This window comes from Netta rufina, assembly GCF_964035555.1.
Source record: "Netta rufina genome assembly, chromosome: 9".
Taxonomy (NCBI): Eukaryota; Metazoa; Chordata; class Aves; order Anseriformes; family Anatidae; genus Netta; species Netta rufina.
Genome location: NC_140132.1, coordinates 18,008,436 through 18,029,141, shown reverse-complemented (window position 1 = coordinate 18,029,141; position 20,706 = coordinate 18,008,436). Strand labels below are relative to the sequence as shown.

Below are 20,706 nucleotides of genomic sequence, written 5' to 3'. Positions count from 1 at the left end.
TTTAACACTATTGTAAAGATTTCTTATTACATTTATATATTGTTGGTACTACAGAAAATTTCACGCTTTTAACTCATCGATGCTCAAAGGATGTTCCTCTGTGAGATAGCAAAAGCTGCCACAGGGAATGTCTGTAGAAAGCCAAGTGGGGTTTTACATACAGCCAGGAAGACCTGCAACAGCACCGGGGCTGAAACTCTTCTAGGAAGGCTTTGGTTGGTGACAGAGAGAGAAAACTCAGATAGGGACACAGGGCTGCGAGACTGAGCCACCGCAAGTGTCACCAGCTGCTTTTCAGGCTGAGGGTGAGGGCTGATGTACGGACTGTATCCCGGAGGGAAGGGACACAGGAGATGAATGTTGAGAAACGCTGCTGTAGCCATAGTAGAGGAACAGCAGAAGCAGCAATGCAGACGCACTCACATTGTTCCTTGTGCCTGGGAATGCTTCCCCTGCGGCTACAGCATAATAACTCATTTTCTTTATCCTTACAGTACATGGCATTTCTATGGAGATGGGTGCCAGTTAGTACTGGCTGTGTCGGTGCCTCTCATAATGAGGAATTGTTATCCCTGACTCTGTTCTTTGTGCTCTTCCTCCCACTGGAAAGGAAAAAAATTCTCTGTTCAAGTAGCTGACCTCGAAACATGGACACAGCTGGGAAATCTGAGCATGTCCGGGCAAAGCAGCATATGAAGTACATATGCTTCAGCAAAACAGAGTTTGAAAAAGCTGAAAAGCATTGTCAGTCAGTGAAGCAGACCTGACAAAACTATTCATGCTGCATTTCAAGAAAGGAGTCGTTTGAATTTTATGTATTGCCATTTAATAGTGCTCCCTGCCCAGCAAATCTATTACTAAATACTGAATCCGTTACTGAGGTCCAGGTGCATGAACACAGGGCTGTGCTTCGGGAAGGCAAACTGACTGCTTCAAAACAGTTCTGGAAAATGTGTCTGTAAGAGGGAAGTGTTAAGGGGAAAAATGACGTGCAGTTACTAACTGGAATCACAAGAAAGTACAGAGCAATTCTACTATTTATTTATTTTTATGTTTTAGGAAAAAAGCAAGTAGCTATGCCAGGTGTAAGTGAACATCTGTGAAGCATGGAGGCTGCAGGTGCTCTGCTACATATCCTCGCTTTGTGTGGTTGGAAATTGCAAAAAGAAAATGCAGCGTTCCTTGAGTTCAGAGATCCCCACAGGCAGGGATCCCTTTTATAAACTTGCTGCTTCTGGTAACAGATAAAGAATTTACTAAGTCTGGAAAATGCTGTCTGGTATAGCGTAGCGCCGACTCCATTATATATAAGACAATTTGTACGGTTTAGTTAAGGTGAATCCCAGCTTTAAAAATCCTAGCTAGATTTCCTAAAGCTAGGAAAACTTTGTTCCAGGGAAGTTAGAAACCCAGTCTTGTGTATCTGAAGTCGCAGTAATTCAGATCTGAATTTACACTAATGCAGATAGTAGTAGCCATTTCTTTACATCCTGCACTGTGTCTTCTGCAGCGGGGCTGGGGAGGCCACCCACCTTCCCACTGCAGAAATTTTATGCAGCTCAGTACCGGCACTTTTAAAATAAATGGCTGGGCGCTGAACATATGGGAGGCACGGCTTCACAAAGAAGCAAGAAGTCCCTGGGCACCTGCCTGGCAAGTAACTTCTGCAATTGCCTGCAACACTCATCCTGCGAGAACTCAGCTCTTCCTCAAACAGGAGAGCTGCTGCCTTACAGGGGAGATCTTGTTGGCAGGATGCCGCCATCCCATTATGCTGTGGCTCAGAGTCGGGGCTGATTTTCCCTTTTTTCCCCTCCACACACCCAGGTGAGCACTGATACATGCATAACGCTTTTCCTTTCCCCACTGACACAGCAGAGCGGAAGCTTTCCATATCAGAACCTGTTGCACTGTCACGAAGAACAAATGTTAGTTGTGTTGCTTACTGAATGCTGGAAGGTTGTAACTAAGAGAATAGACTAGGTTATTTGAAGCAGTTCGGAAATGACATGTGTTCCTCAGGTTTTGCTGCCTGCATGGTAATTATCTTGTAGCAAGTGCTGTTCCTGGTTAAAGATTCATGACTGTCTCTGAGACTGCTCCCCTGGGCCTGCACAATTCCAGTCTGGTAAAGATCCTTCTGGCCCCTGTGTCTTTTTACTTCTCTACCAAGAATAGATTTGGGCTGTAACACGTGAGAAATACAGGGAAGATCTGACTGCTAGGACAATGGTAAATTGCCATCACTGTCTGGGTCCTATTACACGAGTCGCGTGTCTGTAGTGTATTTTTATTCCTTTGAGCTGGTTTTCCCTCAGAGGCACACAAGGCGTACAGTGCCCCAGGATCGTATTGTGCCTGTGTATCTGCTGCAGGACAGAGAAGACGCATGTGCGTGGTTGGGAGTATCGATGCTTTCAGCCTGTGCAGCAATGAATGTGTTCTGATTCTTTGTTCTTTTTGTAGGCATCGACGCTCTTATTATTCTTTATGTCATATCCAAAATTATTGAGGTTTTTCTGGTGGGTACTAAAAGGAGGTACATGCTAGGAAACACTACAGGTGGAAGGGAAAAATACATTTTTTTCCTGCCACTTCTTTAGTGCTGTTGGTGTGTGATCAAAAGAAAGGACTGACCTGATTTTCTGCAGCGCTCAGCACCCACACATCCCAGGGAAGCTGATGAGGAATGCAGGAGCTTACTGTTTTTGAAATCAGGCCCAGAATATGACTCATAATGCCATGAAGGAGATACTTGACAACTAAATGAAAAAATATACAGGAGAAGGTACCAAAGCACTTTTGTTGAACATTTTATTGTGAAGTAATCTTTCAGCTGGTGTTTCTATCACAAAGCTACAACTGTTGTATAGCTCTTCCAACAGTTTCATTGAAACAATTTTTGCTGTATTTTACCTAGAGCATCCCTGTATGTAGAGAAAACAACTGCTGTATGTTTCAGTCCCCTACATTTTGTAGCAGGCCTTTGAAAGATCCTGGCCTCGGCTCTGTTCTCTGGAGGGTGAAACTCAGTGGGGCCCAGAGTCAAGTTCTCAGCTATTTGCACTTGGTGTTGTGCTCCGTGTGTTGATGCTGCTGCTGCACGCCAATCCTTCAGTTAGCTGTCTTGCCATGGCTGTAACACAGCCTATATCTTGAAATAGCGAACCTTGCCAGGGCATGGAGGAGGAGGCAGCGCAAAGCCAACTGGGCGAGGTACTTTATCATGCTGAGCAACCTCTGGAGCTGCTCTCTTTGCTACAGATTTTGCTGAAAGCGCAAAAGACGGAAACTCTGAAGAGCTGGATTCGGATGCAACAGGGCTGTGGTGGGAAACTCTGAGGTTATGGTTAGTGAAGCCTTGTCCAGGGCTGGGTACCAGTCCTGCTGATGTGTCTTGGCCTGGGTGAGAGAAGGTAACTCCAGGCTGGAAAAGAAAAACAGTTTGTGTGTGTGTTACAGTTATTGCATGTACAGTAACTGTGTAGGTTACTTAGGATTTATCTTTAGGATTTTACTTTAGGATTTTATTGATCTACAGGCAATCGATACCTTACTAGGTACCCTTCTCCTAACTAGACACTGACTCCCAGCCCAGGTACAAAATGTTTCTGACCATCAGGAAAGTTTTGATTTGGTTTGAACATACACACACACACACACACACACGCACACAGGAAACCAGAAACACATTTTTAGTATCATCAAATTCTGTGCTTATGTGAACGTTCACTGTGATATATGCGGCTAGTGAAACACTCAAACCGAGCTGCTCCTATAACCTGTATTCTTTCTTTCATATATCTTCTAGACAGTTAATTACTGTTGTGTTTCCAAGAGCATTGGCCTGTAGGAAGTACTCAATGACCAGTTAACTCTTCTCAAACCAATTGCAGGGTATAATACCCGGAGGTCTTTAAAAGACGTTTAGGTATAGAGCTTAGTGATATGGTTTAGTGGAGGACTTGCTAGTGTTAGGTCAGAGGTTGGACTAGGTGATCTTGGAGGTCTCTTCCAACCTAGATGATTCTGTGAGACCGCTCAAGTCCTGTGCACACAGGTTTCTCACTTGCCATAGCAGTGCAGCTCAGGGTCCCTGGATTCAGTCAGGTCTAAGGACCTGAGCAGCAAAAGCTTCCAGTTATTTGATCTACCACAGTTGCTCTTTTATTTTTTATATCTCTCTGCTCCTTCCACTTAGCTGAACAAAATTTGGTTCCCTTTGCCTTACTGGACACGTGAAGCTCCCAAATAGTTAGGAAAAGAAACCACGTTAAGCATGAATGACAGAGGTGACACAATTCTAGCACAGAAATCAATAGGACAACCAGAAGTCACCTTATCTTATTTTTTAGGATACAAAGTTAAACTGTTAAGTTATTGCAGATAGCTGATGCAGTCTACAGTGAAAGAGGTAAGCTCAGGACAGCTGCTTCAAACAGTCCTGGTAGGCGAGAATGCTTTGGAAAGGACGGGAGTATCCAGAGGTTTGGTACCTGGTGTCCATACAGCTCGCAGTCTACTCGGAGGTCCTCTTTGGGCCGTGTTACCATTGCTGCTCTGCAGAAACCGAAATTCTGGCAAAGCATAATAGAGCCAAGAGAAAATAGTGAGAAAATAGAGGAGACCTGCATGACAGTTTTTAATTTCAGTACATTTAGGAATAGCTATACCTCATGCTTTATCTGAGCAGTAAAGCGCTTGCTTTTTAGCATGTTGGACACAAAAGCCAAACTGTTCAAATGTGTAACCACCAAATAAGGGAAACTCCTGTATTCTTTTAGAATAAGACTGTGTGTCTGGATATGAGGGAGGGAAGGAATATGTAGGAATCTGGGTAAACTGTTCCCATCCACTGAATCTGGCTAGGACACTTTTGTTTCATCAGAAACAAACAAACAAAAAAGAATTTTAGCATGATTAAGTGTATAGTATAGTTCTCAAGAACCTATGCATGAAACCAAAGCATACGGACAGCACTTTAATTGCAGGAAGATAAAACAGTCTGCTCTTTTGTTTTGTGTTTGTGTAGTGCCCACTACAAAGGAGCTTGATTTTCTCAGGTGCACTTATTAAGAAAAGTCAATGATAATATATATACGTGCTGATTATTAAAAATATTTTGTGTTAAGGGTGCTGTCATCCTCAACCCTTTTTGAAATACATTCAAATGCATTAGGATTCAACCCAGATACATCAGAGGGAAGAGAAAGGTGTGATATATCTTTAGAAAGCAGGTATTGAAAAGCGCATCATAGTGGTATACAACTCTTGCACTTTCTTTCATTCTCACAAAGGTCTATTCCTGTACAAGTGCAAGTGCATCACAGCATGCCTCTTTTCTACCTCTGAGCTGGCGAGATCAGGATGGATGTGCTGGCATACTTACAGACTGATCCTCAGGAAGCAGTTGACAAGCCTCCAGATTAGCTTTAGCCTCTTCTGCTGTGCAGTTTGTGGCAGCCACAGCAAACTCAACAGAGACCACGTGCACTGGCTGATCCTGATAAAACAGGAAGAATGTTTAACTGACTTTGCAGTGTTTGCAACTGCAGAGCTGCTGGGGAAAGATAAAAGGCAAATGTTGTGACTTCTAGCTCCGCATCTCCCACAGAAGTCGAAGGGAATCCTGTGGCTAAGATGACACAAAATGCTTGGGAAATCAAGAGCAATTCAGTAGGGCAATTCAAAGCAAATTCAGATCTGTTTGCAAACATAACTAGTTACCACTGCTCAAGCGCCATGGAAGAAATGCTCTATTTTCATGGAAGGGCAGACTCAGTTCTAGCAATTACCTGTATTTTGGCTCTTCCAATCTCAAGGAGTCTGAGGTAGGCATCAGGAGTTTTGCTGTTGTGGTCATTGAGGGCAGCAGTTACAGCTGCCAACACCTCGGTGTTGTTGAGACTCGCAAGGAGCGGGCAGTCAGGGCAGAGCTGCAGAACATCTTCACCTGAGTCTGCAGTAGGAACAGATTATGTTTCAATCTCATCAGAGGTTGCTTTGAAAGACAGTACAGACCTATGCAGTGACGCAAAACGCTGTTTGTTTCACCATCTGTCCCAAATTATAGCACAAGGATTTTTTTTTCAGCACAAACTATAGATGGCAGTATTTCACACGACTTTTGCTTTTCAAGTCCTGAAGTCTTCATGCAAGCAAAAGTCTTGTGGGCTTCAATAGCGTATTTCAAATGCTCTTACTCAGGTTTTAATCATTTTTCTTTCTGGCAAACTATCCATGGCACAATGAAAAGATGCCACAGGTCACACAAGAAACAGTGGAAAAAATAAAGTGTTTTAATTTATTGGAATTGTGTTTCCAAGAGTGTGTTTCATTCACTCACCAGTTTTAAAAACATTCCTGAAAACATCAAATACCCAGCAAAGAGCTCTCACGCAGAGCATGCAGAGCAGATTCCACTTTCCCATGGCAATATTGAAAACGCCAGATTTAGTAAATAAGGGGAATCTGGCAAAGGGGTTCTGAAAATCAACAAACTCGAGCAAATTCAGACTAACAAGGAATCAAATTCTTGAGGAAAAGCCTCAGTGCTTCAGTGCCATCCATCTCTAGGTCAAATCTGGGAAGTGCTCCCGAGGTAGTCTTAGCATATCTTAGCTGTTAAAGGGGAGCTAAGAGAGGGGGCCAGGTTTGTAGGTAAGTGAAATCATAAAAGCGACTTCCAGAGCAGCTGGACTTAGAAATCCATTTTTGTTTTTCTTTTATGCTATATTTATACACAGTACTTGCCAGTGTTTTAGAATCAGAGGGGCTAGTGAACTGTGACAACTGCTATAGCAATGCTCCAGCCTCTAGATTCAAACACAAAGACCCAAATCTTTACCTGCATGCGAGTGGCATTTACTAGCAAGTACAGACAGCTTTCCATTCAAGTTCTGCAGTTTAACATCACAGTCACCCTCAACTGCCTAGAGAGAGACAAAAATCAAAGGGTTACATTGTACAGATAGATAGGAATTTCTGAAAAAGGCAACGATTGCTATATTCAAAAGAACAGGTCCTGGCTGAGTGTTCCTGCAGAATCAGCCTGATTGCAAAGACCTTGGCAGGCCTGTCCTGATGTCTGTGATTTTGTAAAAGGCAGACCCGGGCAGCAAAATTCAGATCCTAATCTGGATCTCAGAAGTATCAGAAGTGCTGCGGTATCTAGGTTATAGACGTTTAGTTCGTGTTCCTCTCTCATAAAGAGCAGAGAATATGAATCCTTATGAATTAAGACCTTCTGCAGAGCTGTTTGATAACACTCGCGCTGTAATCTCGGCTGGTCAGTGGCCATGGTAACAGCACTGTGCTGCCTTGTGTGAGCTGGCTCGCATGCAGCATCCAGCAGGGGAGGAGATGTCAAAGGCAAAGCTGGGAAGAGGGAACAGTTAGTTACCTCCCCCAGCATGGAAAATGGGATCCAAGCCCTGGTGAATACAGGGGTGGATTTAGTCATGAGCTCTGCGAATTGGGCCCCGTTCTAGAAACAGGAGGCTTAAATTGTCAATTGCTCACTCTGCTTTCTGCTTAGGAAGCAAAGCTGCCTGTAGTCAGACAACACTTCCAGTGCTTTGCTTAGGGAAAGCTTTTCACAGCTGGATCACACTTGCATAAGAACAAAATATCTGAGGCCAGTAAATTCCAGCAGAGCATTGCTGTGAGGGCAAAGCCCTGGCTGAAGGGAATAGCTCTGCTGCAGTCACTGGTGGCTAGACTTGATGTAATTTCCCTAGTTAACACCCCACATGTAGCCAAGGGAAGGTTGTGTTTGCACCTTATGATCTAACTGATCATAACTGGCCTCTAGCATCAACACACTCAGCTTGTACTTTCGCACCAAGGTAGTAAGGCTTTGGATACTCACGTGTTCTGCGAAGCTCCTTACTGTGCAATTTGCAAGAGGTGTAGGGCTAAGAATGGGACACGTGGTCTCCAATAAGTCAAGTTCAAGAAACAGTATCTCATTATTTGGCCCCTGGGAGAAAAAAAGGAAGAAAAGTGGTATTTAAAGTGGTATTTACTTCTCAAAACATCACCAGAGTTCTTCCCTGGGGCTGAGCTGTGGTCTCTTGCTGACTGTTGTTGAGTAGCTCCAGGTATATGCTGGAGTGCCTGAATAGGTCCTTACTGTATAACTTCATAACTAACAAAAGCTGGTTTTTAAACTGTAGTGAGTCAAGATAGTCCCACTGACATCCCACTGATTTTTTTACCAGCTAAAGAGCTGATCCGTAATTTTTGGAAAGTCCAGTTTACATATAGGGGGTCAGCTCTCATAAGTTAACTTGATTTTATTTTGTTGGGTAGTTTTAAAAAATCAATAGCTGGTTTTGTTGATGAAAAAAATCTGTATTTATAACCCGGTACCAGGTAAACTCCACACACTGGTGCACATTGGCCTGTCCCATTGGAATTACACTGAATTCCAGCCTCAATATTCATGTTGTTATGGACTGAAGGATCTTTTATGGTTGTTCCTGAACATTTTCAACTCTAATGTAAGACATGTGAATGGCAGGGCAGCAATGAGGCTCCATAGCACTGAAATTGACTCTGAGGTTTGAGTCAGGAGTGATTCCTTTTAATCCAATGAAGTTATTTTAGAGTAAAAGTATTAAATGGGAGCAAAGCAGTGTCACCAGTGTTTTTGTGTAAGTAACCGTGGGGACACTTCTAATCTCATTAATGACTGCTTCATTCTCTTGTAAATGACATCTTCTCTCTCATGTCAGGTAGCAAACAGCCCTGGGGTTTCATTCTTGTTAATAATTGCAGCCCTTTCCAATGTTTTGAGAAAATCAAGGATTCTAAATGTGTGCATGCATTGTATTCATGACCATTTCTACAGCCTTTCTAGATGGCTAGAATGATGTGAGTAGATCTTAGTGGAAATGAGACTGCAAACCACAGTTGCTTTCATTCAGCTTCCTTGTCAGCTCAATGGGATATTAGGTAAAATTCATACCTACTGCAAAATCCCTAATAGCATGGAGTTACGGTAGGTATGCATTTAGCCAATAAATATTACCTGCATCATGAGAATTATCCACACAGTTTCTCTCCAGATTAGCTGCTGGGCTCATGAATCAGCACTGTGAGTGATCTGCCCTAGCAGGCGTGCTGCGTTCGTGAACTGAGCCCTTTCTAGCATTGTACCAAAATAACTTAACGTTTCTCTCCCCCCCTCTGTTCTGCTCTTTGAGAGATGCATTCCAGTGACCTGAATTCTCAACTGCTACAAGGTGGCATTGCACCATTTAAATCAATAGAGCCCTGCTGATTCCCTGCAGGTGAGGATCTGGCCCTTGGCAGGGCTCGTTGGTCATTTCCAAGCGTTCCCAGTTTAACTCAGGGCTCAGCCTGCAATCTCCTCACTTACCTGCGGCAGCACGCGGACTTTCTCGATTCTGTTCAAGGCAAACTTGTATCCGTGGTGGCTGTGGGCATTAATGTAATTCACAGCTACTTCAGCTGCTGCTTCCGATTCTGGGTCATCGCAGCCCAAGGGAGGCGGGGAAGCTGTGGGTACAGCTCTGTGAGTTGGAAGCTGAACAAGCAGTATTAAAGCTAGTAGTGCCTTCATGGCACCCAGAGAAAATCGATCCCTCTCCGAAGTAAAGGTCTAAGTATACTGTTCAGATGGTGGCTAGGTAGCTGGAACCGGGGTCTCATTTATATAGTACATACCACAGACTTTGCATGAGTGCATGTCTGATATTTGTCCCGGTTCCAAGAATGCATTGCAAACAACAAAAGAGAAAAGTAAATGTTAGGACATCAGTCTGACTGATTAATATTGGCCAAAGTAAATTTTATCAGGTAGGACATTGCGAAGTCTGCTAAAAAGAAGAAAGCATCAGCAAAAAATTAAGATAATTTTTACATGCTCCTCTAGCAACTAAGTACAGTACATGCAAGAGAAAGAGGATCCCTACTGTTAAATGTGGAGAGATGCTAGGGCTGATTAAGCTTTGTGGTAAACAAGGACACATTTTGTTAGGGATCAGATCTCACCAGACACCAGTGTAAACTGGCAGATCAGAACCATGATAAATGAGAAAACAGGATTTGAATTGGTTCTAAGGATCACATTCAGAAGCGAATTTAATTATATAGCAGCTTTTGTCACTGAATTCATTTGGAATAGGAAATGAGATGTAGCTTCTAAATCTTTTGCATCAGCTCTTTATTTCTCTGATTAATCTGAATATTCCCAGTAATTCCTGTTCAGATATTCAGATTTTATTCTGCAATGCAGGTGTTTTGGAGAAATTTTCATGGAATATGTTGTACAGATTTGAGGATTTGATATAAGATCCAAAAGGGCACAAAATTGTTTTTAAGAACTTAGATCAAAATTAGCTGCTTAAATCTAGACATGTGTGCCAAAAAAAATCCCCATCCAGTTAGGCACGTATTATTATGGTTTTGCATTGCTCAGCTGACCTAAACAAAACAAAGTTTGTTTTCCATCTAAGGTCATTTGAGTGCTATGAGCTGGATACTGCAGTCCCTAAATCCCCAAGTTTTAGTGTGCCAGGTGAACTCTGAGCATACCTAAGGCACCCCGATAGAGGGTTCAAAACCGAGAAGGCCATGGTGGCTCTCCATAACCATTTAAGAGTAAAAGCTGTCTTCTAGCAAGTAGGAAATGAGGTACAAATCTGCCACATCCTAAATTGTGCCTGGACTTCCAGAATGTGGATTAGCTTTACTCTGGAGCAGCCACCTCACCTGACTTTCAAATATGGCAATGAAAATGCAAGAGTTATGTATAGAAAGAGAGTGAAAGGGAGACGTGTGAGGCTGCTGGTAGAGATTCTGTGATTCAGCCAGCAAGCAGCTTAGCAGGGCTGGACCCCTCCTTTATATTTAGTTTCACAGTGTCTGTGTGTACAAAACAACGACTGGAAAACAACAATGGTCCGTGGAGCAGAATATAGCTTCGAGGATGTGTTCAGCATTTATGGTCTTTAATTAAAGCTTAGTATTTTTCTCTAGATAGACTCTAGCTAGAAAGACTTTAGCTCAATCCGGAGAAAAGTTCTTTTCCTGTGGGGATTTTGGCATGGGTTTCTTTGATCCATTTTATGGTGGTGATCAGACTGAGAATTGTGAAGGTCCCCTCTGGCTTTAAAGTGTCTGAACCTCTGTTGTCATTTTCAAGGAGTTCGGGAATTAGCTGCAAATTCGAGATGAATAGGAGGACTTCAGCACATTTAGAAGTTTTCACTTTTGATAAATATTTCTCAGCTTGTATGATAGTGTGACAGGGACTAAAAGACAAAAGGTGAAAAAAAAGTCGAGTCATGTCTCTTTCTACTAGAATTTGGAAACGTTGAAAACAGCATAAGTAGGAATGGTTCTGTCGGACAAATGAAGTGATGAAGGAGATCTAGAAGAGATTAAAAAGGTGAAATTATTTCCTTCAGCTGCAAAGATGGAATGATTTCCTTCTTTTATGTGTGGGATGAGGTGAGTTCTGGATAGTAGGATTTGCATATTGAAGAGATTCCTGGGGAAAAGAAAGTCTCTTTCTATCTCTTGCAGGAAAAAAAAAAAATACTCTGAGCATGACTGATTTCTTCCCTTCACAACACCTGATTTCAAAATCAGGTGTTGTTTGGCATTTGTTCTATTGTGTGGATGATCATTTGTCTTCTTGACTTTGACCTGGAACACTTAAACGATGAAGCTTTTGTGTCTCAAAATCACCCTTTGAGTGTTTGTTGTGGGTATCTTTTGAATCATGATAAATGTATTTAGAAGTTAGCGTTTTACACTGTATTTTTAACCCATAGTTCAATTTCTAACCTGTGAATCCTTAAATTCTGTCTTTCCATGTTTTCCTATGAGGCATTGAGGTAAATTTCCAACAGGTGCAGACTGAAATTGGTTTTCACCTAAGTGACATATAATTACAACTGTGAAGGACTTGGACCATGATTTATAAATTAAATATTGTCATTGCTCAGTTTCTTAGGTTACATCTGCTCCGTTTCAGAGTTGCAAATACTGTAGGATATATTACATTTCTGTAATCAAGCTCTAGGTATTCCTAAACACATTATATAAATCAGCTCAGACAACTTCAGGGTCCATTTTCAAAGAACAACTTTAAAACCTCAAATAGCAAACAGAATTTATTATCTTGTTTCTTCCCTCTTCCTTGTCACTCACATTCTGTATTCCATTTACCAAGCAGGATAAAAGGGAAATACTTTGGAGTCCACTGAACCTCATCGCAGTTTCTCTGGAGGCTTCCTCAAGACCTTTCCCTCTCAGTGACTGTCTGAACTTTCTTCTTTGGCATGCTGAGGATCAGAAATGTGCCTGCATGCCTATTAATGTTCAGTGCAATGCAGGGGGTTTGCAGCTAGCACTTTTTTGGGGGGACTTGTGATATGTGTGAGGAAGTGGGTATTTGTTTTTTTACGTTTGGAAATGGCGTCTGAAAATGCAATCAGGTAGTCTGGCTACAGGTGATACAACAAAGGAGCCTTTTGCTATTTGAATACAGACTAGCACAGATTTGCCTGATTATCCCCTTCTGGAAGGGAGATTGTTGATGTCAGTTCCCTTGCAGGCCTGTGTCCCATCACAGCTGGCCCTTTTTAGACACCCTCCCTCAAGAGGCAATAATTGCAGAAGCAACTTCTCTTTGAGTTCAGCATGGATCTATTCTTTCATGTCTGGAGCATAGCGAAAAGTTGGCCTTTTGTAGTGGCTATGAACAGTTCTTCCAGCCCAAGAAAGTGAGCTGACTTCCACAGGCTCCTGGACAGAAGGTCGCATCTTGGCCCCGCTGAGGTGAACAAGCCTTTCACATCAGCAGTGTTAGACTTTGGCCCTAGTGAAATTAGGTTGCATGGGAGACTTGACAGGGCTTCACTGTGATGGAAATAGAACGAGCTGGCTTTACTGCCCTTGTTATATAAAATACAGTATTGATTCCATGCTCAAGAGTTGAGGCTCCACTGAATCTCAGTTCTTAATAATTCATATAAACTGCAATGGAAAGGTGAGTTGATGGTATTGTGGTTTTTTTTCTTTCCCCTTTTTTTTTTGGTTGGATGCTTAGAACAACTAGTGATGATTGGAAGCTCGCTGCCCCTGCTCAGTGTCATCTGGAAAAAAAGCAAAGAATTGCTTCCACAAGATGTCAACTTGGCACCTTTCTGAGCATCAAATTCAAACAAATTAAACAAGCAAACAGATAAATATAATCTTTTTAAGGCTTCAGATCAAAGTTAAACACTTGTGGGGATTTCTGAGGCTCTTTTTTTTTTTTTTTTTTTTTTTTTTTCAAATTACTGAAACATCATTTTTTTGGTACAGCAGACAGAACTGGTCCAGTTCTCTGCACCACATCAAAAGATGCATTTCTGAGCAGTCAGGCATTGTACAGTACTGCAAAACTTAATCACCTCTTGCTTTACACTTGATTAAGCACATTACTTTTGGATCATCGAGTTCACAAGATATTGGAACATTAGGGTTGTCTCCTGTATGGCCATCACCTACAGAAACCTGCACATAAGGCAAGAAAACATCTGCAGGGAAGATGTTACAGAGTTAAAGTCACTGCTCTTGTCGAGGCAGCTTTTATTGTCTTTTTTAATGACAGCGTATTCAGCATTTGAAAATAAAATGCATGAAAACCTACAGAAATTTCTTGCTGTGAGAAGTAAAATGTGCAGCAGTGGTATCTAATTTGAGAGCTCCTAGTTTTTGGTGCCCACCCAGAGATTCCTTTTCACTGAACTTTGCTGATCTTGATTTGTTTATCTCTCTCTTAACTATGAAATGGAAATAATAGCTATTTCCCACATTACTCCTGTGTTCTGAAATAACTCCCTGGTTTTGGTAAAATGTTTCAGTATTGCTGGGTAAAAAGATCTATTCAAAACATTAGAGGAATTCAAAAGTCAGGCTAACTAGATGCCATTCAGTAAAAGTTTACAGATTCATGGAATACTGGAGCTGTAGCAGGACTGAGAGGGTTGAAATTGGGTTTTCCAGAAATAGTTCTGATTGTTTGAGATAAACGTTATTTGCTGGAGTTTCCTTTCAAAAACTGTATTGCTTTTTTGAAAGAGCATGAAAAGTTGTTGAGAATTCTGAAATTTTTACTGGAATGAAAGTTCTAATTTTTGACCAGCTCTCCCAGACAAAGCCAACCAAATCTATTTCTGTTCTGTTCTGTCTTGTTCTATTTTGCTCTTCTATTGTCTGTGCCACTGAAATACTTGAGTGCCTTCCAGAAGTACATCAAGTGACATAACTAGCATTTGTTACATGAGAGTCTATTCTCCTTTTCTTCCCAGTGGGAAGCTTATATAAGATGTTTTGTCTTAGCGAAGTTTTTGATTGATTTAAATTTTCCTCTCCATTTCCGCATTTTCTCTGCTGTGTGTTTTGATGTTGCAGCCAGTAACAACAGCAGTTTTCTGAGACAAGGGTTTTCAAGTCTCTTGTATGACTTTTACCCTATGTTATGCTATGCTGATATGCAAGTCTGCCGTTAATTTTTATACTTTTTATCTTTTTATCAAGGTCAGAGTTATTTATGTTGCCATGCAACTCTTAACGACGGGGTACTTTTGCTTCAGTAGGGATGTCATGGTTCTCTCAGTTTCAGGCCTGTGCAATGTGACGGCTGTGGGAAAGTTTGCTGGAGATGGATAGGAGGCAACTGTGAAATCAGAGATTAGCAGTTACTGAAGTTTTTCATTTGGCTTTATATTCCTGTGCTGGTTTGGGTTTCCAGCTTCTGCGGGTGCTCACCTTGATCAGTGCCTCATAGCAAATAAAGCAAGATACCTGGGAAGAGGCTGTGGAGCTGAACAGCAGGAGCCAAGAGTGGATCTGGTGGCAGAAACAGAATATTTCTCTCTGAGTAAACAGACGCCCTGTGGTCAGACCGACCTCTTCTTGTCTCAGCGATAAGCATGCCAACCTAAGTGAATTTAAACTCCACTTACCATGAGAACCAGTGGCAGTCCTGGCGTTAGCAGGGTGTCCACAGACACACAGCCCAAGTTTAAAGAGGCAAATTGAAACACGCGACATTAATTTCTTCTACTTACAGGAACATTAGAAGAAGTAAATTCACAATTGGTCTGGAGACTGTCATGTCCTATGATGCTGGTAGTCTCTTTGATGGAAAACTCCATGTGATAACTCCACAGGTTACCTTCCCTTGCTGAGTTAAATCCTGAAATTTAGTAGCAAGTGTTAGGGAAACCTGCTGTGCTCTTGGATTCCCACATGCTCAGCTGCAATGACATATTTTTGATGTGAGAAACCAAGTTCACTCTTGGCATTGTAAGTGAGTGCTTTTTGCACTGAGTTTGGGAGGAAAAGCTGTACATTCATTCTTATGCTGTGGCAGTCTTTAGCTTGCTATTTGTTAGACAAAGGAGGGCTGCCTCTAAGAACATGAAATTGTTACTTCCCTATACCGAGCTACTGGTTTGGAAACACTGCGTGTGTCTCCTTGTGGGGGCTCGCTGGCATAAGTGAGAGGAGGGTCCATGCACTTACAGGACTGGGGAGAGGCGGGTGGGAGGGTGGCAAACTGCTATGTTTTCTCACCTTGGAACACTCCTTCGGGGGCATGACAAACACAATCAATATCTCAGCGAGGTTTACATAATTCTGACAAGCAAAAGAGTGTTGGTTTTTTTTGTTGTTGTTGTTGTTTTTTTTTTTTTTTTTAAATTAAAGTTATTTATTTTTAGTGAGGCATGTGATCAGGAAATTTTTTGTTGTTGTTGTTTTTTTTTGCTGCTGTGTGTCCATGTCATCCATTTATTCACTCTTCTGCAGCCTTCCAGCCACAAAGCTAAAAAGCTAGGACTAGGAGAGCAAACGTAATGTGGACATTTTAATTTAATAGCATGGAGGCAGTATATTACAACTTCTCGTGCAATAGGGGAAGTGGGTCTTTCAGAGTCAGTGCAATTTGAAATAAATTATGTAGACATTTCTTAAGGATGTGAAATTTTCCATGTTAGACATAAAGTACGGATAACTTTTGTGACAGCAAAGTAGTTAAACTTACAGCTTTCCTAGCTGAATTTATACATCAGTTTCACAGCAGACCTGGACTCTAAGCTGTCAAAAGCAATAAGCATGAGGTGCTCTGAACAGACACAGGTGCCCAGGTGACCTTCTCCTTAGTGCCTAGAAGAAAGGGAGATGTGAATGTAAGCATCACGGGCTGATTAAAAACAACATCCAGTGTCACGTTTGTATAAAGAGGTGAACATCAACACCTTTTCCTGATACACTTGTGAATTTGTTAAGTCTTGTAATGGCAAAGGAGAGCGAGCTGTAGCTTTGTTTACATTCAGCCCAGAGATCCTGAACCTAACGGTGTTAAATTCTACCAGTTACAACATGTGCTGTAACTGGCCAGTGCAGAACACCACTTTTGTTCTCACCCACAGGTAAAAATAACCCTCAGAGCCACGTTGGTGAGGCTACACCATTTTTTGGTGGGCATCTCAGCCTTTGTCTCTGGCATATCCCCTCTGCTTGGAATTCTCTACCATTGTCAGCGCTCGCCTCTTGAATTGCCATATAGCCCTGCAAGGTCTTGAGAATCAGGTACTCAGGACAGGCTCAGGGAAATGCCAGCACAGACGGACAGATGCGTTACATGTGCTATGGAGAGCTAAAGCACTGTTGCAAGGAACTGCTGGAGACTCTTTGTACACAGAGAAGCAAATAATTGGTATTCCCTGTTCTGTAATCAAAAGCCATTCTTGGCCGGGGGAGATCCCTACAACAACATTCTTGCCTCCCCCTGAGAGAAGGAAGCCAATGATTATTCCGTTACCCTTCATTATCATTCGGTGTGGTATAAACTGGCCAGGACTTGAACTCTCAAGTGCCCAGGAGGGCCAGTACATGAATATACCTTGTGTCAGCAGAGGCCATTTCAAATAATACAGATGATGACAGATTGATGTTGGTAGCTCATTAGGCAAAGCACTGACCGAGACATCAAATTCCTTTCAGCAAGAGTACGGCTAGACTGTTTGCTGTTGTGTATTAATGGAGAGACACATTTTTCTTCTTTGATTTCTCTTGCTTCCTTCTTCCCACGTTTGCGTCAGACAGTGCTGGCTATCAGATCTGTCATCATGCTTGACTTTCCTAATGCGAACAGCTGTGCCAGAAGAACCTAGGTGTAAAGCTAAACCAAATCTGTAGATGCGGTATAGAGAGAACATTTCAACAAAAGACCTATGTTCACAAGCCTCCTGTGGCATACAGATTTTAATGTAACACTTGGCTTCTAGCTCGTCCAGATCCAATAGCACAATCTTCCTACCGACGCCTGGAAAGATAGAGAACAGATCTGTGAAGCAGTGTAAGGTGTATTTAGGTTGCCACCTCCTTGATATGCTGCTGACTTCTGCACTTGTGGATTACGCTTTCACACTTCTGGAACATGCCTTATCCCTTGTGGCTAAGCTGGCATTCTGTGGGCCAGAGCTGGCTCTCTGCCTCTTCCTGAGGAAGACGAGGAACAATTCTCTAAGCAGAAAACACTGTCACAGTCCTCTGCTTACCTGTCACAGTCCAGCAGAGCTAGCCAGGTGACTTCTGCCAGCACCTTCCTCCCCAGTGATCCGTCTGTCTGTGCGCCCCAGCAGAGTGCAGTGGGCAACTTGCTGAAGAGATGAGAGAGAGGCCCAAAATCTAGCGGGGGAAGGAAACCCAAGACCATCCTTGGTATTTGTGCCCAGCAAGGCTGAAATACTGTGTTGTCTGGGGGCCAAGTAAGGGCAAATATGTCTGAGCCTTGTTGGCCACGTGGCTACCCCCAAAGGGCTGGTGCTGATGCCAGAAGAGAGGAGTCCACAGCTGCTGAAAGGGATCAGAAAGCTGAGATGGACACCCAAAGGAAGAAATCAAAGCAAGGAAAGAAGGAGGGGAATACTCAGCAACTGAAAAGATTCCAGGGTGAGAATGGATGCTAAAATATCTGGGACTCAGATAGCTGGCTGCTGCAAAGAGCTTATTAGCCCACATGGATGCCAGACGGTTGATCCAGCCTCATTGTACAGCATCATCTCTGGAGGTTCTTTGCAGCCCTGCAGTTCTATGGCTTTGTGATTTGATAAGTAATCTTACAATACACTGGGTACTTTATCCTCACAGCCGATATTATACTCAGTGCTTTTCATATCCAAAATGGTTTTACAAAGTGTATCTGAGTAACTGTCCCTTGGAGGCAGGAAGAGACAAACATTGCATTTATACAAAATATAATCTTGGAATAAACACCATTGCCATTTTAGTATGGTAAATGCCATAAATGGACCTGATTGCTACAGTATAAAAATGATCTCTTGCAGTGAATATGCATTTTTCCTTCTTTACTGTAGTTTGTAGTTATATCCATGTCTTTCAGCTGTGGTCTATGGTATACCTGGACAGTAAATTGCAAGACCAGAGAGGAACTGCTTTAATAGAAGTAACTTTAAGTAGTGTCAGTGAGAAATGACGCTATGGCACAGTAGTCAGACATTTCCCACGTTTGAGTGTTGTGCTAGGCATCTTAACTGAAAAGATTATTGTTAACATTATGTCTAATGTTGCTAATCTGATAGTTCACGTACCTTTTATTGATTTTGTTTGAATTGAGTTTGTAACTGTTGATTTGGTCTTAATTTATATAACCAGTGGCCAAATGCACTGTTTTCTCAGTAATTCTTGCGTTACAGAGAGCTAGATGCAATGACAGTAACTGAGTCTGGCAGTCTACCATCTGGGTACACACTAATAAAATAATCATCTGCATAATTTTGGAATTCATTGCAGATACTGGGGGAAAAATGTATTGGGTTTGATCTCAAATTGCAGACAGCCCATTAGAATAATAATGATACAAATAATTTCCCCTAAAATCCTGGAATGGTCTCTGGTGGGATTTGTTTTACATGCATCATGAAGCTGCCTATGTTAACTTTGCTTTGATATCAAAGGTAAATAGAGGGTGAATGATTAAATAATTTCTATTCAGTTTTGCTGAAAGTAAAGTTTCACTCAGTGTAAAATGAACAATTTTGGCTCTTTATTATAACAGTAATGTGGGGGGCAGGGTCCTTTTTCTTGCATCACTAATTGATAAACTAAATTAGGGCCTACAGACTTCAGCCACAATTGGGTCCCATTGTTAGGATTGATATATGTTTGTAAGGAGAAGACAGCTCACTTTCCAAGGAGTATATGCTCCTTGGCCTTTTCTGCATTCTGAAATCAACTGTAACTCACCTCAAAGCTGCCCCAAATGAAGCCAGGAAAATTAATAATTGCTTAAGGAGCACGTCTCTGCCAGAAGGTGTGTTTGGCTCCAACTCATCAGTACTATACTTTATTCGGGAGTGACTTCCCCTATTCAAGTCAAAGGACCCTTTCTGCAGCTGGAGGGCCCCCCCCCCATTAGGTTATTTCCTAAGTAACTATTTCCATTCTCAATTGCCACTCTGTCTCCATCCAGTTTATCTTTACCTAAAACCCTGGAGGGGGTGCAGCAGTGTTTGTCGAAGAAGTGTTGGAGCAATGAGCCAGACTGCTTGGTATCATTGGTAGAGTGAGACAGGGACTGAAGAACTACATACAGGTTTGATCTCAAACACCACACGTTGAAACTTCCCATCCACTGAAGTCTGTGAAAAGAATTATGGGAGTGGAAAGTAGGAAAGCCCATTAAATTCCACTGAAATTAAGTAAGCTGGAAGAGCTTTTAGAAAGGCCAGCCCAGAAGTGATGTAGTTTTTGGTTTGTTTGTTTGCTTTTTAATATTAAAACAACTATTTCTTACTTATTGACAGGGTTATTGAGCCTGTCCCCTCAAATTAAGGACAATGTGAGGTAGTTACCCCTAAAGATTGCACTCAGGTTTTTGGCTTTTGGATTTACAGAGAGGGCTTGAGTTAGGAAACCAGTCTGGCCATGTTGGAAGGGGCAACTGAATGGAAAATTATCAAAGGCAAAACATACCAAGGCAGTGTTAAATAGACTTGCAGAATATGGGAGGCTTGTGGTAGGAGAGACGGAAGGGCAAGCAGCTTTTCCCAGAGTAGATGTTCGAGTTTGCTGTGTAACAAAGGACAAAGAAATCTGACCTGAAATGGAAGGAGAAAGGCATCCATGGTGTTGAAGAGAAGCTACTAGGGCAGAAGAACCTGAGCCTACAAACAAAAATGCTTCTGGGTAGTTAGGAACTAGGGGAGGTGCTGTGTATGGGGTTAGGCACGTAGTACCTGTAGACAAACTCTATGCTTATAATTTTTAGTGTTTAAAAAGCTGTGCGAAACCCATACCAGTCACATGTCCCAGACAGGCATATTGTGAATTCAGGGCTTTGTACCATCAGTGAGGTGGTGAACGTGTTGTGAGAGGACTGAGGAGATGGGGCTGGTAGCAGGTATTTAGCAATGGGCTCCACAGCTGCCACTGCGAGGTGTTCTGCAGCCACTGCTCCGTGCCTGCGGACTGATGCCAGGAACCATGCCTAACGCTTCCCACTCGCAGCAAGCTCAGGGCAGCCTGGCAGGTGTCCATCAGAGGTGCTCAACCACATCTGTGACGCTGTGACAGGTTGGGGAAAGCAGGGCAGGCACGGAGAACGGAGCAGGCACAATTCCCACGTCTGCCCCTAAGGCATGGCTTGACGTT

The 20,706-nt window shown here is 42.4% G+C and overlaps 1 protein-coding gene across 1 annotated transcript; it reads right to left on the bottom strand.

The window, feature by feature from the left end:
- Positions 1-3,148: 3,148 nt before the first annotated feature.
- Positions 3,149-9,589, bottom strand: AHSG (alpha 2-HS glycoprotein; the record flags this gene model as incomplete). Its single annotated transcript, XM_084291915.1, has 7 exons — positions 3,149-3,427; positions 4,497-4,577; positions 5,390-5,503; positions 5,796-5,959; positions 6,848-6,932; positions 7,871-7,981; positions 9,386-9,589. 7 exons carry the CDS (start codon positions 9,587-9,589, stop codon positions 3,149-3,151), a joined length of 1,038 nt encoding a protein of 345 aa, XP_084148041.1.
- Between the last annotated feature and the right edge of the window lie 11,117 nt (positions 9,590-20,706).